This window comes from Alosa sapidissima, chromosome 13 (assembly GCF_018492685.1).
Source record: "Alosa sapidissima isolate fAloSap1 chromosome 13, fAloSap1.pri, whole genome shotgun sequence".
Classification (NCBI taxonomy): Eukaryota; Metazoa; Chordata; class Actinopteri; order Clupeiformes; family Clupeidae; genus Alosa; species Alosa sapidissima.
Window position 1 is genome coordinate 13,498,519 of NC_055969.1, and position 25,050 is coordinate 13,523,568.

The window sequence follows — 25,050 nt, forward strand, 5'->3', positions numbered from 1 at the left end:
AAATAAAATAAAATCCCACAAAAACAGCACAGGGACTTGCCAAATTAAACCTGAGGCTAAAACCCAGTGACAACCATCTATTGACAGTCATATGGATTTCGTTAGCCTCCTTAGCTGAACTCATGAGAAAGGCCCTGCTTATTCATCCCAAGAAAGAATGTTTGAGTCGACCCCTACATCGGGCTGGGACGGTGGTGCTCGTTGTGTCGGGGAGGAAGTCGTTCGTCGGGAGGCGAGGATGGGCCGCAGACGTGCAGTTCGGGGCAGCTCTGTGAAGCTGCTCCTAGGCCTGGGTGTCCAAGAGTGTGGGAACCAGCGCTCTGTTTGTTTGCTCTTTTTTCCTGAATGAGGGATGCTACTCTATGACCCGACACACAAACATGTAAACACACACAGATGCGCTGACTCTAATAAGGCCACGTGTACGCGAATGTGTGTGCGCGTGTGTATGTTTGTTTGTTTATGTGTGTATACATAAGTGTGTGTGTGTGTGTGTGTGTGTGTGTGTGTGTGTGTGTAGGGGAGGAGGTTTGTGACGAGGCGAGCTGGTCCTGAGGGAGCTCTAGCGATCACATGGTCAGCAGTGACTTCCTCTACGCGCTTTAGGAGGGTCACCTCAGATGTGGCCTTTGGATAACAGTGTGGCTTTCAGAGACGCCTTTCTGACCCCCATCATCCGCTTTCACATACTGGGTAACGTCCGTCTTTCGCAATCCGGCCAAGCTTAAAGGGTCTTAGCTTTACACTTCATTTACACTTTGGTCAGTTGACCTACTGAAAACATATCAGCACAGTATGCAAGCACGAAGACTTCTACAAATGCACACTCAGTTGATGTCTAACATGTTCATGCATAGCCTGGGTGCCTGCGACACCCACAACATCTTGTGACCGTCTCCCCCCTCCTAAAGAGTGGGGAATTTAAAGGCAATAAAAAGAGGTACGAGAGTGACAAACCTTTCTGGACGGCGGGGCTGTTTTGAACGCTGGTGGCTTTGGAGGAGAGCTTGGAGGAGTCGCCGTCCGAGTCTTTGCTCATGTCGATGGATACTACCATATCCTTCATCACTGAAGTATCGTCTATGAGAAAAGGAAGAAAAGGAAGAAAAGGGGGAATGCAACTTCAGTACCTCTCCTATTTACCATAAGTGTCTATTTCCGTCTGAACACAAACAACTCAACCACAGTTCACATTTCTTGGTAGAATCTGCTTTGGCAAAAATAAAACAAGGTTCTATTCTACACTTTGAGAACATTGCAGAAACACAACAATTGGTCTCACCTAAACACAAAAAAGCTCAGCTGGCTCCAAAACTAAATCTGTGCTATTCCTGGGAGGAACAGAGGCAGAATTTAGCCCCAAGAAAGGTAGACTCTGTTCACATAAATATCCTATTTAGCCACTTTGGCCCGATTGTTCCATTGAGAGGAATTCACCCAAAGACGAAGTAGAGTTGCACTCTCCGTCTCAGCTGCAGAAACCCTCTCAGGGGATGAGTTGACCACCTCTTAAATACTTAACGCCAATGATTACCCAAAAACAAGCATAAACACTTTTCCAAAACAGTACCAAGCTCTATTTATGAGGTAAATAGAATCCCTTTAAGGAGTTAATAATAAGGTTCAGGAGAGTAAACAGAACTAGATTATATAAATGCTTAAGGCAAGGTGTTCTGGAGTGATTTACAGAAGAGTGTTATAAAAAATATTTGATTCATGTCAGATTTGGCTACCCTGACCTAGCTGCCTGACTGCTTCCTGATAAAGCTTACATAGAAATCTTAGGTATACTGACACAAGGGCATATATTCAAAACTGCTGAATATGATTTAAAAAAGTGGAAGAAAACATGGTACTGTATGTACTACCCACAACCTAAATATCGTCCAAGACTGGACAGAGAGGGAGTACCTTGTCCTTGAATATGGGAGATGTCCAGGCCTTCTTTCAGCCTCAGGATGACTGCGCCGTACTGCAAGTCAAAGGCATCGCTGGGAACACACAAACAGAGCAACAGTCACTTCCCTGCACTAGGATCATGCCACGAGCGGAAGCTTCGCCGTCTGCGCACATCACGCTGCATTAACGCTGGACGGTTCCCCACCCCACATCAAATATGCAGACGGAATGTTCCGGTAAATTGTTGAACTGTAAACAGCCAAACAAACAGATGCTTCCACAGACCACCCTACCCTTCACATGTGGCTTGTCAACAACAAAGCTAGCCACTTCAGACAAGGAGAGCATTATTGTTTGACAAGCGGCCTTTTGGCCAAAAGGTCATGAGAAATGGAGGCCTGTGGGAAAAAAGTTTTGTGGCCAAATGTTAAGCCTTTTATAAAACAATAAATCTGACACTATAACACCACTTACTATGACACTATGACCAAAAAATAACAACAAAAAAGTTGCTACTAGTACATCATCAGACTAAGGATAGCAAGCATAGCGTCAGTCAGGTCCAAATATATCCTTAAGTCTGGTGGTGATTCACCCAACTAGGGGAGTTCATCCACAGCAAAACTCAAAAGAGGAAATAGTGAAGCCAATGGGTCTAATATGTGAGGTCATAAGGTCTTTTTCTCCATTTATTTTTAGCCTTCCCAGTGCTGTGGTTTAGCATTTACAGTGTGATATCCAGTGACCCCAGGAGGGAAGGACGCAGCACACAAATCAATAGCGCGTACTACAACTACTACTGGAGCATTTTGCCAAATTCTGTATTGTGACAGTCTCCGAGTATTGATCTTCTGCTATTTAATAATCAGCTTTTGTAGATGCACAATATCATCAACTGCTTGGCTACTGATATCAGAAAACAGAAATATAAAAAAATATGTATCTTGTACATGAGTCATGTCAAGACTTAAGGCTTTTATTTGGGGAAATAACATGTTGCTATTCAGCATCGCTCAGACTAAACTGTGTGGTACCCAACACATGAAAAAGGAATGTTCTAAATAACAAACTATGACTTATTTTAAACATCATTACTACGTTGTCACGAGACATCTAAGGACTCCCGCACTGATGCCAAGACGCAATAGTCGACCCGGTATAGCCATTAAATCCATGGCTTTTAGACCAAAGGTGTCGACATCCTGCGTTCAGTAACGGGAACTAAGGCCCTGATCTCTAGACCTCTCTAGCGGAGTACAACAGCATAATGGAGTCCACATCTAAAGGGTCACATTAGCTTAAAAACTTCTTTGGCATGCGACCACATTAGAACCATACCCTTCAAGAGCGCGCGGACCATAGTAATCTCTTATAGAATACAAAGACCTGTGACCGTTTACATCTGAAAGTCTTCAGAGCCAAATGTTGTTGACACACCACTAACATAACAAAACCTAAACGCAAGTTAATTAACATAACAAAAGATAGACATTCCTTTGGTCTCTGGGCACTTATGTAAAAACACGAGACACGAGCCCTCAAACGTATCCTGATTAGAACACCCCTAATGCGAGTCTCCACGCACGTTTGTGCCAGGAACAGCTTGCTGTCGAAAGCCGCACATGACGTCACATTGTGAGTCAGCGGAGAGGCTTTCAGAAGATGAAGGCGATGGGCGTTGCTTTAATGACTGCTTGCCCTTCACAGAAAATTGCTTAAAGGCCAGCGCCGTGCCGATTGTGCGACAACATCGCGAGTGTCAGCCGTGATGTGCTAAAGGTGGTCTGCTTGATTGATTACCGTTTAGTTAATGAGTGTGTGTGTATGCATATATATTTGTAATTAAGCATGTGTGTATTTCAATGTATCTGAGGGTGTGAGTGTGTGTGTGTGTGTGTGTGTGTGTGTGTGTGTGTGTGTGTGTGTCTTACTGGATGAGGTTGACGTAGGTTTCCACATCCTTCAGGTCTCCCTCCCTCCAGTCGTTCTTGAAGCCAATCACCAGGGTGTTGGGCTTGAGCCGACCCAGTCCAACCGCCTGAGAGAGACACACACAAAGTTTTATCCAAGAACTGGACATTTCTGTTCCTATATTAAAATCCTTTCCAGCCTACTATTCAGCAAAAGCACAAAAGCTCCTTTAATAGCCCAAGGCACAAACCAAAAATCTCAGGAACAAGAACACTACAGCACACACACAGACACAGACACACACCTGCAGCAGATACTGTGTGCCTTGTCTCAGGTCCTCAGCCAGTACAGGTGTGTAGAAAGCTTTGGAGCTGTTGTTGAGGAGCCAGCGCTGGTAGCGCACCAGGTCATTGTTTAGCTCTTTGAAGTTGGGCTTGCGGTTGCTCTGTGGGATTTGAAAAGAAAAATGATAAACAAACATTGGAGACAGACAATGACTAATACCATCTCTCCGCTAGGAAGACGTGTGCAAACAAAGCCCCACTGATAGCAACAGATCTGTGCACCAGTCAGTGCTGCCACGCAACATGGTGGCACACACACACACACACACACACACACACACACAAAGCTATAGGAAAACCAGAGGCAAAAAGGGAAAAAAAGAGCTCTCCAGCCCGCCAGGAAAACTAATCTTCTCCTCCTTCAGTCAGTCCTTCTATTTCCCAATCTTCCTCCCTTCTAACCAACATGCCCTCACACTTTCCTTCTCTCTCTTTCTCTCTCCCTTGCTCAGTAATGGAATATGCATGCCTGTGGCCAACACGGAGAGAGGGCCTTGCTCCAGTGGGTCCAGTGGACCGGGTCTACTGGGAGCCTTGCGGAACTGCCTGGGCCGAGCCCGTGTGGGTTTGATTACCACGGGCCTTCCTGGGCTTTGGCTACTGCTTGGAGGCTGGAAGGGGAGAGGAGGGGAGGGCAGTTCATAAAACGCTGTCTTTCATTTACAATGTGGCACAAGCACGAGCAGGAGCAATTACATCATCCCTCGGTCCCCTACGTCCTCATAATGGACTGGAAATTTTACGGTTCCAGGTAAAGGGCTCGCTCAGAGTTATTTATTTTATATTCGCCACTAATAGAGGAACAATTGTTCGATGCGAAAGCACACTTCCCGGGCACGTGGGAGTGCCACTCAACCAAAATGGGTTTTTAACGGTAAACGAGAGAGAGGGGTAATGACAACTCCCGATTGGTCAACAGTCAAACATGTGTTAATAGATTTTTATTGATGCCATCAAGTGCGGGCGAGTGTTGGCAAGTGCTGGTAGCATGGCAAATGAAATGTGGTTTGAGAACTCTGGAAGTCAATGTAGTGGGTTCTGACCTGAAAAAGCTTTCCACTTACCAGACGCTAATCCCGAAATGTGGTTAGATGTTGGTGAAAATGCGTGTGGTTAGCAGTGCAGAGTAATCGGAAGGGTACTTACAATACGGACATGTCCGCAGACCATCAGGCCCACGTTCTTGGTGAAGGCATGCACCAGGTTGAGCAGAGCTGGCCGAGCGTTAGGGGCACCGGTCATCACCAGGCACTGAGGTCTAAGAGAGGAGGAGAGAAAGAAAGAAAGAAAGAAAGAAAGAAAGAAAGAAAGAAAGAAAGAAAGGCAGGCAAGTGTTAAGACATTTATTGTGTAGTTATACAACAATTCTGCTTTCTTCCAGGTGCTGCAAAGGCGAAGTAGACCTTAAACTTTATGCCCATTTCAGACAAACCATCCATCGTAACAAACACACAGTACACCTGCCAATAACTAAAGGAATGTGTCCAACAGGAGCAGATACAGTAGATGGTCCATGCAGCCTGCAGTCTCTCCCCCTGACCTTCAGCACTCGTCTTCTGTTCCCCAAGGGACTTCAAGCGTGAAGGTGCAGAGCGGCCCACATCAAAGCAACTATGCTAAGCGGCCAGGGAGGATTACGGCTGAGCGAAAGGACAGTAGTGTGATTCCCGAAGACGCCGTCAGACCCACCCCTAATCCCGGAACGGGGGTTTGTTGCCGTGGCAACACTGCACCGGGGGCACGGCATGGTCAAACTTTTCTCGGTTTTCTTCCACTCTATTCGGACTAGAGAGACAATGAACTATTTCACACATATTTGTGGCGTTATGGAAAAATGGGAACCTTAATGAGATTACTTTAGGTTTCTCTGCGGGCTGCTTTGTGCAGAAAAAAAAGAAACATTGCTACCCTGGAAGTGCACCGTGTGACTACAACACGGGTCACACACACACACACACACACACACACACACACACACACACACACAGCAAGATCCAGGCAATTCCATCATGTCTTGGGCAGGGCACATGATGGGCCTAATTACAGCTCATGCATAATCTCTTAGACACCAATCACACACACACCATTCAATTTCCCAGCTTCCAGCACAGATAATTACACCCGTTTCAACATTTTTTTTGCATCTGTTGTTTACGGTGTCTTTATTGTTCTGGATAGTAAAAAAAACACTCTGGATCTACATTTTAAAGGGCAATCTGAAGAAGGGAGCGAGAGGGGGAGTGAGAGAGAGAGAAAAAGAAAGACAGGAAGAAAAACAGTCAGTCAGAGAGAGAGAGAGAGAGAGAGAAAGAGAGGGCAGAGGGGCCTTTGCTGTGGCTGATATGCACAGAGCTGTCTCAGGTGTTTTGTTATGCAATGCACTTTGGGAGCCGTCAAGCTATGAAGACTCTCTTTGCAGCGCACCTTCACTCCACCACCTTCTCCAACCCTTCCTCCCTACCCATCCCTCCATCCTCTGATGTTCGCCGCGGCAACCTTACCTGCCTCTGCCAATCACCCTGCAGCAGCATTCGTTACAGGAAATCTGACTCGACTCATTCTCATGCTGATCAAAATGCCGCCACGAGAACAAGCACATGCACACAGCATTCAAAAAATCGCATGCCTAATATAAATAACCTCACTAGGGACAAAAGCCATTGTGAAGGTCACAGCGGCCATTTATAAGCCTCAAATTAGTCCACAAATTCCCCATCACTATACCAATCGACACTGAATAGCTACAGTTATCAAATAATATTTTGTCTTTAGACAAACAAGAGAAACGTGGAGGAACAATTTTACACTTAAGAGACTGACTCCTATTTGAATATACTCTGCATCTCAAGCTGATATATTCCCAATATCTCCCAGCTGAGCTGTAGTGAGATTTGCAAACAACCTTAATGGGTTTGTGGAAGCAGCGTGTCTGCCGAGTTTTTAATTGAGGTGGAGGGTCTGAAGGGAGCATCTCTGGAGCATCTCCTGACAGAACTGGCTCAGGCACTGAGAGAGAGGCATGGCTCGTGGCACAGACATCCCCATAGATCACAGGTTCAGCTCTGCAAGAGCTACCCCTGGCACTGACAAAAACTAGGTATTCACAGTGTTGCTAAATAGCTTCATTAGTTGTCATGAATTGCTAATAAGGTTCCATCTACAGCCATGGATACCAGAAACCATACTGTTGTAATATGTTGCAACAGGGCAAAGTTAACCAGCCTGCAGTGTTGGGTGTAAGAAACTGTAAAACTCGGTAGTGAGTGTTTTTTAATGTTGCTGGCAGAGAGAGAGAGAGAGAGAGAGAGAGAGAGAGAGAGAGAAAGAGAAAAACCAAGAGTGTCTAAGTGGAGTGGGTCGTAGTTTGTTGGCGCACCTGTAGGTCTTGACGTGGTCGGCCACTCCACAGAGCTGCAGGCTGTGGGTCAGGGCCTGGTGGTAGGTCAGCGCCTGGGTGGAGGATCCCCAGTTGACATCTACGGGAGAGAGCACAGCGGATTAGGACCCCATCAGGACCCCACACTTTCAAGCCATAGGCGGTGAGCTGGGTGCCTGAACCAATCACGTGCCATCTCAGCGGCACTGCAAAGCCAGGACATGAGGGTGTTTGTCCATCCGTGTGTGTGTGGTGTATGTGTGTGTGTTCACATGCATAAATGAGAATGCTTGCATGTGTCTGAACAGCCTGGAAACCCTCTGGGACCACACAGACTCTCTGTCCTTCCTACACACACATGCAGCCTCGCTTTTAAAAGGCCAGCAGATTGACCGCATGGGAGTTCTCAGCATCTGTGGCCTCAGCTGGGTTCTGACCTGAAAGGCCAGCAGGGCCCCGGCTGCTCTTCTGCATGCAAAGACGACACACACACACAGACACAGACACAGACGAACAAGAACAGGCCCTCATTTTCTAAAGAGCTGCTATAAGCCTGAGAGCTACACACACACCTGCTCAGACATATCTGGGGCTTGTGAAAATCACCATAGTAACCAAAAGGTTGAAGGCTAGATATGGATATCCAAGCCTTCAAAATGAGAGCCCAGCACTCGCTACTTGCTGCCATTTCAAAATAAGGGCCTGGAGAGTCTACCACAGCATAGAGCCCATTATGTAAACTCCATTGGGCGAATTTGCTTAGGTGACAATATGCTATTCAAATGGCAGCCATTCAAAACACCACACAGGGATTGTGAGATAGGTAACTTTGTCAGGAAACCGGACTGCCATCAGCAAGGCTAGTGGTTGTGAGGCCTGTATCCCCAATGCCCTTGCTGGTGAACAAAGCAGTTGAAGTGTGAATTTATCTCACAGTGCAGTTTTCAGATGTCAAAGAAAGGATGTGCTGTTCTGCAAGAACTCCTAAACAGAATAACAATATCAACAGTGGATATGACCTCACTGCAGCAGTGAACTTCAAAGAGCTCACTCGCACACGCTCTCCCTCGATCCCACTCCTCTATTTGCAGAGAGGGAGGAAGGAACTGCCATGGACAGCACTCATTGAGAGGAATAAAAACAGAGACAGAATGGAGAAAAAATATAAAGAAAGAAAAAAATGGAGAAGAGTAGAATGCAGATAAGAGAGAAACAGAGTGAACTGGAGTGAGTGAGTGAACTGGAGTGAGTGAGTGAGAGAGTAAGTGAGTGAACTGGAGTGAGTGAGAGAGTGAGTAAGTGAGTGAACTGGAGTGAGTGAGTGAACTGGAGTGAGTGAGAGAGTAAGTGAGTGAACTGGAGTGAGTGAGAGAGTGAGTAAGTGAGTGAACTGGAGTGAGTGAGTGAACGAGTAAGTGAGTGAACTGGAGTGAGTGAGTGAACGAGTAAGTGAGTGAACTGGAGTGAGTGAGAGAGTGAGTAAGTGAGTGAACTGGAGTGAGTGAGTGAACTGGAGTGAGTGAGAGAGTAAGTGAGTGAACTGGAGTGAGTGAGAGAGTGAGTAAGTGAGTGAACTGGAGTGAGTGAGTGAACTGGAGTGAGTGAGAGAGTAAGTGAGTGAACTGGAGTGAGTGAGAGAGTGAGTAAGTGAGTGAACTGGAGTGAGTGAGTGAACGAGTAAGTGAGTGAACTGGAGTGAGTGAGTGAACGAGTAAGTGAGTGAACTGGAGTGAGTGAGTGAGTGAGTGAACTGGAGTGAGTAAGTGAACTAGAGTGAGTGAACTGGAGTGAGCGAGTGAACAAACTGGAGTGAGTGAACTGGAGTGAGTGAGTGAGTGAACTGGAGTGAGTGAGTGAGCGAGTGAACAAACTGGAGTGAGTGAACTGGAGTGAGTGAGTGAGTGAACTGGAGTGAGTGAGTGAGTGAACTGGAGTGAGTGAGTGAGTGAACTGGAGTGAGTGAGTGGCAACATCTTACCAGGCTTCTTGTAGCTGACATAGATGTAGAGGGACATTACGATGACGTTGGTGAGCAGGGCAGCCCACCAGTTGATGACGAACATGACCACGCAGCACAGGCCTGCCCCGGCCAGAGACACCCACATGTTGTAGTACTTGAAGCTGGGACGCCAGCCTGGCACAAACAAGGGAATCATGGGTAAATACTTTCAGCAGCAGAACACACCCTGAAGCTGCAGCCAAGGAGGGGAAGAGATATGAAGTAGCTGAACTAGGATGACACCTCAGAGTTTTTTCTGGTTCTTTGTCTGCTTTCAATAAACAGGCCAAGCACTCAGAACAATCGCCTTCTAAAAAAAAAAAAATAAATAAATAAAAAAAAAGAAAAAAAAAAGGAAAAAAAAAAAAAAAAAAGAAAAAGAAGCATTGCTTCAAAAAAGCATTTTCACTCAATATCCCGTAGTACATGTAGCTTTTATAATCCAGTCATCACACTTTTTCTAAAGTATGTCATCTGGTTCGTTTGGGGGGGGGGGGGGGGGGCTATATTCTAAAGTCCTAAAGGGATGACTTTCTGCATCATCTGAGATGGACAAAGCAATTTATTAGTCACCAAAGTCAACCAATGTTGGTCTCCTCGCATCACAAGAATTTATTCTTCTCAGAATTGACCAAGTCTGGATTTACAGTGTCCTCGGTATGTTTTCAGAATTGTCATCATTACTACAAAAATTAGACCTTAATAGAAAGAACCTGTTTGGTTCGCTTTGCTGGCTGGAGGAGATTCGGAGGAGCATGGGGTCACGTTGGATTAAAATGGGTTAGCCAGAGTTACCAGTTAGGGTAGAGTAGGGTTACTGAGGAGAACAAAAGATAATAAATTAACAACTAGACCGGGAATTATAGCAAGTGTAGATCGGGTGTGACCGTGTCTGTGTGTGTGTGAGTGTAAGAGAAAGAGAGGGAGGGTGTGTATGAGTATGCACATGTTTTGGTGTTTTGGTGTGTGTGTGAGTGAGAATGAGTGTGAGAGAGAGAGAGTATTTGTGAGTGAATGTGTATGAGTGTCTCAGTGGGTGTGGGTGTTACTAGAACTATGGATTTTTTAGTGGAGTAAAGCAATTAAGAATTTTTTTTAACTGTACACTGTTATTTTGTAATATAACACAACACAGTGTAGAGATGACCTGAAGGGTACGTCACACGATCCTACACAACATTTTTGTTCATCTTTTGTGTCTAAAGGTTCTCTGGGCCAGAAAAGGACAACACTGACCCCACCAATTAACCCTCTCAGGAGTTTAGGTCAGGCAAACAGCAACCATTGTATAGTGCAGATTGCCATGGAAACACAGAGGCTTTGACCGGCTAACTGAGGTTGAACCTCATTCATGGGTCACGGATGGGGCTGTGTAGCCCTTTGATGGCCAGAGTTGGTTAAGAGCAACATGGCTAAAATGTCAGCGGTTCAAAGTTAAACGCCGCTATCAAAAACGTACCCTTTAAGTCACTCAGTTGTAGCTGTGTGAACGTACATGAATGTACATGGGTGTCATGGCGACAGATGGACATAAACAAATTAGGAGGAAAAAATATATATATATTTATACCTGGCCGTCTTCAACAGCTTTGGTTTTAAGGAAAAAACACACCACTTTACACAGACATAAACAAACATGATATCACACCATGAATGCTATAGTGTGTAATAGAAAATAATTAACTTGCATTGTAAATAGACCATGTTCTACTTCAACATAAGCCGTCAATTTAAATGGGGATGTTAAGCATTGACGGGCAAATAAACATATTTTGAGAAAGGTCAATTCAAATTTACTGACAAGAAATTAATAAAATGGCAAACACATTGCACATGTCAAATGAAAGGACACTTCATGGTCCTTTGGCACAAATTATTTCTAATATCTCAAGTTAAGAGCCTTATTTTGTACTATTCTCGCAATCACTCAGCCACTTCCAGTCCCAGTGGCATCTCAAACAATGGCCACTGAGAACCACTGTTAAAAAGTATGTTTTCCCACGTTAAGAGTGAGTTCTAATTTCAGCTATCGGGTGACATTTGTCTAGGGTTGGACAAGGGTTAATCAGATAAAACATGCTTCAGCTCGCCTGCAGATGCACATCCTGGACTATGAATGATTCATGACGGAGCTGGAGGCTGTCAAACAGGATTTAGGGACTCGTATTGCGACTGGAAGAGAGGGATAATAAGTGGCCAAGTTGCTCGAGGCCATTCTTAGAGAGGGAGGAATGGGGTGAGCTGCTTACCTGGAGAGTTGGCGAGGGACGCATGGAACACAGAGAAGTTGATCAGGGCATACGAGGCCAGGAAGAAGTTTGAGATGATGGGAGCGATTGCGTTCAACTGCGCTAAAGAGACAAAAAAGGGTACACCATTAACACCATCCATTACATTATCCATCATCATCTGAACATCAACTGAATATTTGTCATTTAGCAGGTGCTCTCATCCAGAGTGCCTTACAGTGATCTAATAACACAGACAGTTCCCCTGGAGTAACTTCGGCCTAAATGCCTTTCTTGTGGGTTCAATGGTGTCAACTCCATCAGGTGTTCCATCTGGAAGCCCCGATCCCTGACTACTAGAGTGTTAGCAACCTTTTATGTCCAACAAGCAATAAACAATTTACTTACTACATTCACTTCACTTCCTCGACCAATTTTTTTTGTTCACTTTCAAAAGGTGATGGCACTAGACGTGCACTTCCACATCAAACATCAAAGTAAAGGGGTTATTTTTGGTACATACCAATGAGAATGAAGCCCAGGGCGATGAAGAAGGTGAGAATGTAGCCTCTCAGGGGCTCGTTGTTCTTGCCAAAGCCCTTGCCGAACCAGCCGATTCCTGGGTAGATATTGTCTTTGCATAGAGCCTAGTGACAAAGAACAAGCAGACACATTGAATTCCTTTTTTTATACTGTTAATATATATATATATATATATATATATATATATATATATATATATATGGCATTTATAAAAAATGAAATGTACATCATCTATCCTACTTAATGCATGATCAATGAATATTTAATTCCTTAGCTGAAGGAACAACTCAACAACTCAACTCACTCCATCAGCACTTACCTGGAACACTTTGGGGGCACTGACCAGCGAGGCCAAGGCTGACGAGAGCGTGGCTGAGAAGATGCCTGCGGTGATGAGTGGGGAGAAGCCAGACACCGTGCTCATGACCTGTGCGGGCGGAGATCAGCCAAAGCAGTTAACACAAACTAATCCACCATTACACCAACCGTTTAAAGCAACACAATACAGTTATTTTACCGTATGATTGACAATATCCACAAATAAAACGAAGAAAAAGACATTTGCTAATAAAATCACACTGGGTTTGTTGAAAGGGTAAGAAAAGGACACACCTGCATGTCATTGTGAAGGCCAAACTTGCAGATGGACTCGATCTTTCCCTCTGCAGGTTTGCAATAGGAGAAGTCCATGCAGGAGAAATCGGTGCAGTTGACAAATCCAGTCGTCATGTTAAGTGTGACAGTAGGTCCGGGGGCATCACGAGAAATGCAGGCGCCTTCAGAGTGAAACATGGGAATGGACAGAGAAAACATTTTGTGAGTTTCCCTGGACGCGCTCATATTTTCAAACATGTCACTTGAGCAGATGAATTTTATTTCATAGGCTGAAGCCCAATTATGCTTATGAGCAACCAATTTGAATGTGTTATACCTTCGAGTAAAAGAGCACTTAATAGCACAACAAATAATACTGAGCTCAGTTTAACAATGTATTAAGCCAAAATCTGGATGCTCTTCATAATCTACAACATAGGTGGAATCCACATGTCTAAATATATGAACAAGGAATGGCATAAATTACACCCCTAAACCTGAACATTCCTGCATTCCCTACAGTGAAGTGGTAACCGAATAGGTCAGACTTCATCCAAACACGTACCTGTGGAGATGGCCACACCCATGTAAACAATCCCAGTAATGAGAATGGCAAGAAGTGTTCCCTTTGGGATGGCCTGCTGTGGATCCTGTGAACACAAACCACGTCTCGATAAAATCACAAAGCGCTCAGACATATGAAAAGTATTGTTAGATCCACCAGGTAATGATGGATTAAGCGTTTTGCCATAAAATAAATCTGTTTGCTGCCATTTGACTGCAGAAGTCAGAGAGATGAACGTCGGGAACGTACCGCAAGATCTCCTGAGATGTTGGCACCAGCAAGAATGCCAGTGGCAGCTGGGAAGAAGATTGAAAACACAGAGAAAAACGTCTCCCCTCGGAAGTCTGGAGTCAGGTTCTCCCACAGGATAGTACCTAAACAAGGAGGATGAAAAAGGACGAGAGAGAGAGAGAGAGAGAGAGAGAGAGAGAGAGAGAGAGAGAGAGAGAGAGAGAGAGAGAGAGAATTTTACTCGTCGTCCGTCTTGCTACATAGAATTTCCAGATATAGTGCAAACAGCGACGACCTTATCCTCCATTTCTGAATCAAGAGAAGACTCTTACCGTCGTAACCAAAGAAGCCATAGGCTTTCTTCGACTCTACTTTGATAAAGGAGCCGATGAAGTAATTGAAAATGGCAGAGATCAAGATGAATAGTAGGAATATCTGGGCCTACAGATTGAAAGACAAAACAGTGGTTAAATACATTATAAAACGTTTATTCAAATTACATTATTTCCTAATGCATGCATGCAAAAGGTGATTAACAAAACCCAGCTCAAAAGACTCTGAGCATCTGTTCCTCTGTGAAATGCTTGGATCTAACCTCTAATATTATGTTTTAAAAAGTAAACCACACAAATAAGAAAATGATGTCAACTTCCTCTAATTTTCTCCAATTTAGTTTGAGTTGACTTTTTTGAGTTTAAAAATAAAATCGGCACCATGACTCATCCTATACCTGCTGACTGCTCTGAAATGACTCATATGTACTATGGCGACAAGCCAACTTGAAGTCCTCCTGCTGCAAACATTGCAGACCTAGGTGACCACACACAGACAGGCACACACACTACACTAAAGGTGTGGGTTTTTGAACATTCTAACATCCGGTGTGACGGTACACCTTTAAGGGTTAAATAAACCACCATCCTTCGAAAACCCTGATCACGGTCCCGAGGAGGCATGGAGACACAACTGGACATTACCTTGGCCTCCCACTCCATCCCTGCGACAGAGATACCCAGGAGGAGAATGACTGTGATGGTTCCGACGATCCGAACATCATTCGTTTGGTCTAGCATGACGGCATCCACGGACTGAAAAAATAAAGAAAGTGGTACACCCATTGGAGAGAGAAAACCCAAAACAAGCAGTTGGTAACAAATGCTTTAAAAGGTCATATCATTAAGCACAAACTGGAAATGGAGTAGCCAGGACCTTGAAATACAGTCACCATCATTTTTTCTTAATTAAATTCCTAGAAACCCTATCAAGATGGCGTTTACAAACACAAATCTCCACTCTGTACACAGGATTTCCAGTAAGTGTTTGAGTATACCCTCGTCATTCTTACAGCTGATATGGCTAATCTTAGCTTGTGTAAACTATTGTGATAACAGTAGGGTACCGTGACTCGTGTTCTGGGGGTGAAAAAAAAGGTAAAACTTCTCTTACATGGAGAAGCTCCACCACCGTTTCAGCAAAGCCCACAACATACATGGCTACTGCCACAGCGTTGGCGAAGGCGAAGATTAGGCCAATGGATCCTCCAAATTCGGGACCTAAACTTCTTGATATCAAGTAGTAGGCCCCTCCTACAATAGAAAACATTTGAAAAATGTAAAACATTATACCTAGATCAGTCCCAACTATCACACACTAGCATCTAAGTGTAGCTGTGATCAGAGGCCTGCATATTCAAGTCCAAGTATGCAAGTTCTTTGAAACTGAATGATTATTAAATTTGTTCCAGCTGCTTGATTTGTCTACGTAATTTGTTCCACTAATAGTAGTAACATTTCTGTACACCTTCTATGAGCAGATGGACGAAAACTCTTGAGGACTGATTTTCTGTCTTTCATCTCTGTGGATCTGTACCACGGACTGTAAAAATCTGTACTCTGCCAAAGCGGTCATCCATATTGAAGTGAATAAAAAAAATATTTCAAAATGCTATGCAGAATAGAGTGGTGTTCAGTGATTGACCCTGAATTTTTTTGAAAAGTTTGAAGCTAAAAGTAGGGGACATGGGAATTTCTGGAATACCTGGAAAGATTAGTTTCTGGGGGATTAAATCTCTCACAGCCTAGCAGTTCAGGGTATTATAGTAATCCACATTCACGGCATGTGACTTCAATAATTTCTAACAGTCATCTGCTGCAACAGTAACTTATAACACTGAAACATGATGAACCCCGCTAAAACGTTTACCACGGACAATAGGCCTACAGGTAATTTCAAACATCTGAAAGTTAGAAAATGATGAGTTCAGTGAATGCCACGGAGCTACTGAAACGAAGTGAGCTTTGCAGAGGTGTCTGAAATGCCTGCTTCATTGATCCATTGATCCAAGTTTCCTTTGCCGGTTTTAATGCCTGCATTGTTTATCCTGCCACCACTGTAGTAGACCAAACATCAGCAGATAGATACCGAGATCGCCATGAGGCGTCATCTCCAGCCTGGCATGCCACTGTACTGTAAACGATACGATCTGGTCCATGTGAAACCATTGCAAGAGTCCAGAAGGTCAATGAAATAGGCAGTCTCCTACAGTGTTGTCTGAGAAAACAAAATGACCATACCTGCCTCTCTTCGTCTATAGACTTAACCTTTCTTCTACCCTTTTGAGAAAAAAAAGATAGGACACTTGAGCTGTGAAACCCAAACAAAAATCGAAACGCTTCCAAATTGTTTTCCTTCTGTCCTCGCCCCGGACCGATCTGTCGGGAGGCATCCTGTATTCATTTCAGATTGCCTTAGTCAAACACTGCACCTCCCTGGACAGTCAGGTGGGGAAAAACAGGTCCAGGGTTTTTAGGAACACACTATTGAATTTCCCCACATGCTGCGAGAACTGTGAGCAACGTGCTGAGTGCTATCGCCCACCTTTCAAATGGCTCTGAGTGAGAATCGCAGGGCTTTTCAGACCAGAGTCGCCACACAGAATGCTCTTTTATGGTGGGATGAATGCAGCGTAGCTTTTTCTTTTCATGCCATGTCAAAGTTGAGTATTTCCAGGTTTCTGAGACTGCTGTGTTTTTTTTTCTTCAGGTCTCTCTCCATCAGAACTAAGCAATTTCCTCCAGTCCTCAGAAGCTGAAAAAAAATTTGCTAACTAATAAATCCCCAAAGTTCACATAAAACATCTATACTCAGTACACATAAAACATCTATATCCAGTAAAATTCCATCCTAGTCCTTTGAGTCTGGATATTTACTTGTTGATGGATACAGTAAGGCTCCAGAGTACCAAAAGATTACCCCTAATTTACTTGTTGTGGATCTGGGTTTTTGTGTGGTTGCTAAGTCAGTGGAGCAGGGAGTAAGCTCACGCAAGTGAGCCACTGGGCCCTGCTCTCAGACGGCCTTGTGCGGAAACAAATTCCAAGGCTACTAAGCAGGAGGTGTTGTCCCAGAGACCGGCAGTGACCAGCGTCACTGTGGACAGGGCCAAAAGGTGATGGCAGCATAAAACTCCCTAAAATAAACAGGCAGGTAGTCAGGTTTACTGAGAGGACACTCAGCCAAGAGTGAACGAAAGCAGGGGAGAAGAGGAAGAAAGGGCTCTCAGGAGGGAGGAAGAGAAAGTAAACAAACAGTGAGGGTTAAAGGGAGAGGGGGGGGGGGGGGCAAGATGAAGAAAAACAGAAAGGTCTTTTATGGTATTATGGAGATATGGTGGTGTCTATATTCATGTTCACAGCACCATGGTCATGTGTTTAACTTTTAAACTATAAACATGAAGGCAGGATTTTTATTAGCAACACTGGGAGAGAAAGGGAATATGCTGGTGCAGGCTGTCGGTGCGTTTTCAGAAAACACTTTCCTGACCTTTTAATTGTTTATCTCCAAAATGTTTGCATTTGCTGCCAGTTCCTCTGCCGTGTTTACATAATATTGTCTGATAGAACAGGGTACAAGAGGGAAAAAAACATGATATAAATGGCTACCAATGTGCCTTGCTGACCGTTAGCCTGCTGCATATTATGTCTTACTCAGAGAGCTTCAATGGGGATCCAATAGCGGTCAGGACACTATGACCTTCACGTGACCTCTCGTCTGTGTCCGGCTCCAGTGATGAGCCCTTAGCGGCGTCTCTGATTTCATTTTTTACAATGAGTCACTTCACTAGCAAAAGCTATCAGCCAAAGTCCCATGACCAGCTAGTTAAACTAATCTACATCAGAATGCCATTGACTCTGGCATCAGGCGGCATCAACAACTACAGCATCTTATTAATCTCTCCTAGAATCGGACTCCTGTCAAGACTCCCGCAGTTTATGCAATATCCTGACCTCCCTGCGGCGAGAGGGGAGATTAAGAGATAGAGGTGATGACAAGTCAAGTAGAGGGATATCTTAATTAAACTAACTGACGGCGGAGGTGGGGCTCAAACATACTATGTGAATGTCCTTGGCTTTGGAAGTCAAGGAAAGCATGTTTTTTTTTTTTTACCCTTATCTATTTGAGAAAACATTTATAAACTTAACCTTCATGGACTGCTGCTAAACAAAGAGCGACTAGAAGGGTCATGCATAAGTTCAGTTATGTTACCTTACAAGCCCTGGACACGCACTTCAGCTCCTTTAAGTAGAGGTCAGGGCAATATATTCTACTCAACACCCAAAGCATAGGCAGAGAGATGAGGGAGGCACTACCTAATGAACTGAGAGGATCTGACCACTCCGATTCCCCTCCATCTCTCCTCAACACCATTCCACTCTACACCTGCGCGGAGCGTGCTCACCGACAGACAGTTTCCCGAGGGCAGACCAGGTGACTCTCACCACAGCTGCACCATGACAACAAAACAATGATGCTGCTTTTTTTTTGCTGTCTGCTTTGTTGTGAGCATCTGTGTACCTCAGGCTATGGCATTGCTTTCGCTGAAGCACTGCCCATTCAGGGGGCATCTGTGAGCTAAATGAGCACTGGCTGCTCTCAAATCGTTCTAGAAGTTTTTGTTTACAAGATTCCATTTTTTGGCTCCTATAAAGTATGTCTTTCAGAATAAAAAGAACACAGAGGATAATTTGGTATAAAAATCACTGGCTTTAAACGATTTTATCCACAGGGTTTGGATTTTCGGGCTACAGTGGAATCCAGCTGAAAGCGGTGATTTCTGCCTTTAGGCTACACAGATAAGCAGTGATAAGCCTAGATACGTATACACACCTCCTCGTACAAAGCCGTTCGTCGCAATCGCAGATGTTGAGACGCCAGTAATGGTGGTCACCACGGTAGCCATGGCAACAATAAGGCAGGAGTACACTGTGGAATGAAGATGAAATAATAACAATTGAATAATGGAAACAGACTATAAACATTTTCTGTATTAAACAAGAAGTTAGTTTATCCCAAAAGTTGAGTCAAAAAAAAAAAAAAAAAAAACATCTCTACATCAGCTGTATCTGCACATCTGTACAAAAATCACTTGATCACTTGTGTACAGCTCAACTAATCCACTCATTTCATTAAATCAAATTCCGTTGTTTTGCTTTCTTCTTCTGACGTTTCGGACATTCTGCAGGTGGTGTGTGAATAGTAGCGATGGTACTGGAGAATGAACTGGGGTTGGGAGGGTGTAGTGGAGGGGAGTTTGACAGTTGACTGCATGTGCCACAGCTCGGCAACATTTAGCAGCTGAGTGGGAAAAATGAGGGGGGTTAGGGGGTGTTACTGACTGGAGGCCAAGTGGTTTGTGTGCGAATTAAAGCGGCGCTAATTCACACAGCCTTCCCAACTCGGCTCGATGGTGTGACCTACCGATTCCCGCCTGGCCCACGATCCATGTCATGCGGATGAAGAGCATCACCCCCCAAATGTTCAACATGCATCGCACCTGCACAAAGGAAGGGTATGGGAGGTTAGCGAAGGCACGTACTTTAGGCCACGACAAACACAGACAAACTCACACAGACACTCAGTCTCTCACACACACACACACATACAAACAAACTCACAGACACACAGACACACACAGACACACACAGACACACAGAGACACACACACACACACACACAGTAACAGACAGTCCACCAAAAGCCGTTCCTCAAACCTAACCCCACCATCAGGTGGTTATGATGACATGTTAGTGGATCCAGGATTCTAGGCCGGGATCCCACCCATGTCGTGGCCATGGAACTAATGGGGTGTTCAAATGACAAGTCAAGGGCCGACTACCATTAAATAAGAGCTGGGGGCTTGTGGCCTAAAATGCTGTTAGACATCAGTATGTGGGTTTCTATGATGAAAAAGCAAATGTTTCCACAGTTTAACTTTTAATGCAAAAAACCTATTAGGGTATTTCTGAATATGTAAGTTTTCTGGATATGTAAGAATTAACTTAAAGTACAAAAAAAAGAGTGCTCTAGTTAAAAAGAAAAAAAAAATTTGGCTTGTAGCACAATTGTCATTTCAGGATTTGTGAGAAGAAGAGGCCAATGTTGATGCTGAGCAAAGGGAAGAGAGGTCTTTCACATGTCATAATACATAGCGGGTGACAAGAACCAGGAGTGAGCCAGGAACCCCAGCAACAAGAGTCTAATGCATTACATCTATCAAAACCCTACCAAAAATTAAACACAGGAAAGCCCACATTATGGCACTGTCTTTGTTTCTTCCTACTTCCTTTTTTTGGGGGAGGGTGGGAGGGGGTGTTAGTGATGATATTCCAGGCTTGAGCAAATGACGGTGTTAAGCTTTCACTGTCCAATGTCTACTGCTACAAGGCTCACCTCTCTCCGAACGCACGTCAGCAATGAATGCACCACTGCCTATGAATGACTGGGGAAGGAAGCATAGGAGAATCCATTCCCACGACTATTCAGACCCATGTGGAGCTCTTCAGCAGGCAAGAGCAAATTAGCTGAGTGGGCGAGAGGGATAGCAAAGGATCTCCGCGGGCATTAACGTTCAAGAGCACTACTCCACAGAGCGTTCGTTAGGTTTCAAGCAGGCACCCGGACGGACACAATGCCTCTGGTATCAGCCATTGAGAGATCAAACGTTAATTGCCCAAAGAGAGGTTATGGCCTTAAGTTGTAGTTGAAGGTACAGGATACATATCAAACTAATGACCTGCTAAGCACATTTTTTGTTGTGCCACAGACAGGCAATGTGTATGATTTTTACACATGGTTTATCCTGTTTTCAGTTTGGGGGTTTAAAAAAAAAAAAAGTCCTGTCACAATATTTACTGCTGCAACAGGTTTTCACATGTTTGGATCTTGTGAAAGGTTTGGATCTAGTTGAAAAGCTCTGAGAATGAGTGTGAAATAAAAATTGACATTGTGTCTTCTTTTTCCACAACAAGTTATGAAATGCGAGAAGTGCAAACTTTAGTCATTAGCTGTTCAGCTGTGAGGCATCACACAGTGGGACAGTGGTTGCATCACTGCCTGACAATCGGTCGGCCCATGTGAAATTCTTTTGCTAGTCCGTGGATAGACAAATATATAGACAACTAGATAGACAAAAGCTTCTGCTAAATACCAGTCACTTGACTTTACTTTAAGGCGTCCCACCTGACCAGTGACCAGACACGGCTGTTCTTCGGACTCACCAACACGCCTTTGATCCATCCGAACTTCACCACGCCCTTGGAGTCGGACGCCTCCTTGGCTGCCGCCTCCTCGGCCGGGGTCAGCTCCTCTCCGTTGGCGAAGCCATCTTCAAACGGCTCCTGAGAACGAGACAATGGGCATCCATTAGCAACAATGACCCAAAAATAGCCGGGAACTGTTAGTGTTATAATAATGATGTTTTGATAGCAAGGGCTGATTAGGGAGAGAGTCGTGTGCATGGGTGTGACAATGCATTTGTAGACCAGCAGCACTGTGTGTGATTGTGCTGGGTGGTTTATTTGGACTGGATTCTGATCACCACTCTTGGTGCCGTTTATCTGATGAACACACCAAACATGAACTCCCTACCCCCAACACACGACACACACACACACACACACAGATGCAAAAGTTATCCTTGCAGGTCTCTGTGGAAGGTCAAACACAGGAAGCTTCCCTCCTGTGTTGAGACAATGCTGTGACGTCGAACGCTGCCCAGTAACCGTCCCCTAGGACCCCCGCCACTGACATTCCATGTGTCACTCACAGACCTGTCCGTCCCAGAGACAACCAAAGGGAAGCACCCTTGAATCAACACCTCCCTTGCTGGTTCCCCTTTCCCTACCGCAGGTTTACAACATCCTGTCCCGTAAAGCTTCACACAAAGAACACTCTTTAAAAAAAGAAGAAAAGAGAAAAAAAAATGGATGGCACCAAACCCCCTACTGCCGATGACATTTGCACATGCATGGCTTTACTGATTGACTATTTGTGGTGCATGTGAAAAAAGAAAGAAAAAAAAAAACACATGGCACTGGCGGCCCGCTCAATGCCAGCACTTGCCCAAGGGGAGCCGATCGAAAAAGGAGGAGGGGGAAAAAAAAGAGAGAGTTCAATGAGACTCATGCAGCCAATTCATAGTTGGAGTGTGGTATGGAGAGAGAGATGTGGTGAATGATTGAGAGCAGACAAGGGGGTTGGGTTGGGATTGGATCGGGTTGGGATAGATTGGATCGTGGGAGGGCAGGGTAAGGGCAGAGGGTTAGAGATTGACGCGGATGATAAAGCAGCCAGAGCCACCAAGGGCCCATTCACTTCCCTCCGCAACACTTCATACAGCAGGGATTCTATCAGTTGGGTGGCAAAAAAAGTTTTTTTTTGAAAAAAGACGAGACAACCAGAAATTCATTAGGCTTTCAACGGGCCCCAACATTAACAGGTGTTGACAAGGGCCTCTTATCGGACATATGGATGACCTTGAGAGGAAGGGATCCTATTGATTGGCAGCCTGGTAGAACAGAGGTCGTGTTGTGTTACAAGCTCGATGGCTGATCCAGCACAGCTGAGCAGAGGACAGAGGAGCACTCGGGCCTTCAGTCATCATAATCACTAAGGCCTAGTCCACACGTACCAAACCGATCTTTTTTTCCTCCGTCTTCCCTGGAACCGTATCAAGAATATTTGTGTCCAAACGGATCCATCTCAACACGACTCAACACGTTACATCATACCCCAGGCCTATAGGTGGCACTGTTTCTTTACAGAAATTGACCAAAACTTGCGCTTTACAAACAGACAGAATAGGCTACGACGAAATGGCTAGTGCAAGGAAACCAGAATTGTTTGTGTGGACTGATGGTGAACTGTCAACTGTAGTCATCTGTAAAACTAATAAACTTTATTTTACGGTTTGTGAAGGGTGCAGTCCCGTCCTTTATTTGGCTAACGCAGGTAGGCCTACTAATCACCTTTACTTTCTTTGGTTGTAGGATAGTCCGTGATTCACATTAGTTTTGGCTATCACCGCAATTAGGCTACTAAACGCAAGGCTTACCCAAGTTCTAGGCTATTCTGTCGCCACATTTATAATATTGCTATAAAACCTTCGTTAGTAACAGTCAATACTTTTGCCTGCATCAAATCGCGCATTCGCATTCAGTGTGCTACCATCGGCTTAACGTGAGTTCTAAGCGTCTTTGTATGCTTATATCTGATTTCGCACAAATTAATGTAGCCTAAACTTACACCGCACTTTCCTAATAACTTAAGTTCTCTCGAGTCACTGACAGTAGCTAGAATGCATAAAAAAACACCGGGAAAAACAGTGTTCAGTCCACCAAGTCATAAGCTATCGACACTGCGCAGCAACAGTTGTGATATTTATCTTACGAAGTGTAATCGTAGGTAATGTCATGTAGGACAACTAGTATTGTTAGGCAATACTATAAGTGCAAGTCCAGGGCAGCTGAGGTGTGGCGATGACTTCATCGATACACAAGCAGGATGTGCGGTTTCGCTGTCTAAACGAATTCAAACGGGCTACGGTTTCAGATTTTTCCACTCTGGGACCAGGTTTCAGAAAAGTGCGGTTTCGGGCAGTGCGTTTACAGGATTCGTTTGGACGCTCGGCCAAGACGAAGCAAAACCTCTGCGTTTAACCTAAAAAGCGTCTCTGTGTGCACAGGCCCTAAGTGACCACACTGACTTTAGGCACAGAGGACAGCAGTGTCATGGTGCATGAAAGGGTCATTCGAATGAATCAGATCCTGTGCTAGCTAGCACTTAGTTTCTGACTTTCCATCTGGACGAGGATATTTCAGGAAACAATGTGATGTGGATGCAACATTTTTGAACACGCAAAGAGAAAATATAATTTTCAAAACATTTTGTTCTTGTGTGGATGAGGCCTGATTCTGTTAGGCACTTACTACCTGCACTATGAACTGAGAGCAGCCTGTCTATCTGATGGGAGAACCATCTGTCTGGAAACTGGAGAGAATCAAACAACAGTGTAATCTTCCCTCTGCTTTGGTACATATGTAGAGATGAAACAGCAAGAGAGCCCTCATGAAAACACTGCACTTGTGTTTTCTCCACAGGTGATGGGCCTAAATCCAGACCCGTAGAGTTCAAAGCACCAAGCCTATACTACGGTATAATACAAATCAAACCTACTACAGGTTACAGGATATGGTCAGCATGTGACGAAAGACGAGATTGTGACTGAATCTTCTTAATGCGGAGTACAGACAATGGATACATGAATTATAAAAGGCCACCTTTTGGGCTTTCCACTACTTTGCAACTTCAATCCCAGGACAATGGTTTTAACTGCTGTACATGCTCAGTCTTCATTCCAACGGCTGTTCTCGTTGCTATATATTACCGCCGCCTAAGCGATTTAACAAAAAGTGAGCACTATTTGTGGCATAATGAGGCACAGTATGATCGGCGAAAGGGCACTGCTGCTGCTGCGGTTATTACAGTGGCTGCGGAGCAGAGAGGAACAATAAGATGCATGAATAATATACACGCGCGGTGTTGCTGGCGTGTACTCCAGGGCGTGTGACGGGGTGCCAGGGCCCAACTTCACCTGTGCCATCTGCCATCAAGCTCATTCTTTCCATCCGTCTTTCTCTCTTATTCTCACTCTTCTTCCGTCTCTCCCTTATGCTCATCAATTTGCTCTCCCTCTCTCTTTCCTTATCTCTCTCTCTCCCCCTCTCAAATCACCCTCCCTCCGTCTCCCTCTCCTTCTTTCTTTCTGCATCATGACAGCCCCACCATACAGCCTGGCACTAGCAAGACTATAGTGGCTACTGAGACGGGGGCCCGGGGCAGAGGAGGAGAAGAAAGAGCAGCATTGTTGGGATCCGTGGCCTGTCAACACCCGGCCCCTTGGGGAGGAGGGGAAGAGGCGGAGCAGGCCGAGCCAGAGGGTAGGTGAGGGAGGAGACCACGTGACGGTCGTGTAGGTACAAGGCACGAGGCGAAGGGGAGGTGAAGGTGAATGGTTGAGAGAG

The 25,050-nt window shown here is 44.8% G+C and overlaps 1 protein-coding gene across 1 annotated transcript in view; it reads right to left on the reverse strand.

The window, feature by feature from the left end:
- slc12a2 (solute carrier family 12 member 2) overlaps positions 1–25,050 on the reverse strand; it is a 56,862-nt gene that overhangs the window by 11,530 nt on the left and 20,282 nt on the right. Inside the window, exons 2-20 of the mRNA XM_042058675.1 lie at positions 21,247–21,366; positions 19,448–19,523; positions 18,857–18,952; positions 15,137–15,276; positions 14,668–14,778; positions 14,023–14,131; positions 13,709–13,833; positions 13,460–13,544; positions 12,913–13,076; positions 12,620–12,727; positions 12,281–12,404; positions 11,779–11,880; positions 9,509–9,664; positions 7,531–7,630; positions 5,301–5,412; positions 4,115–4,255; positions 3,831–3,937; positions 1,912–1,991; positions 958–1,080 (exon numbers count right to left, since the gene is read on the reverse strand). Coding sequence (XP_041914609.1) covers positions 958–1,080; positions 1,912–1,991; positions 3,831–3,937; positions 4,115–4,255; positions 5,301–5,412; positions 7,531–7,630; positions 9,509–9,664; positions 11,779–11,880; positions 12,281–12,404; positions 12,620–12,727; positions 12,913–13,076; positions 13,460–13,544; positions 13,709–13,833; positions 14,023–14,131; positions 14,668–14,778; positions 15,137–15,276; positions 18,857–18,952; positions 19,448–19,523; positions 21,247–21,366 — 2,179 coding nt within the window. The remainder of the gene's footprint in view (positions 1–957; positions 1,081–1,911; positions 1,992–3,830; positions 3,938–4,114; positions 4,256–5,300; positions 5,413–7,530; positions 7,631–9,508; positions 9,665–11,778; positions 11,881–12,280; positions 12,405–12,619; positions 12,728–12,912; positions 13,077–13,459; positions 13,545–13,708; positions 13,834–14,022; positions 14,132–14,667; positions 14,779–15,136; positions 15,277–18,856; positions 18,953–19,447; positions 19,524–21,246; positions 21,367–25,050) is intronic.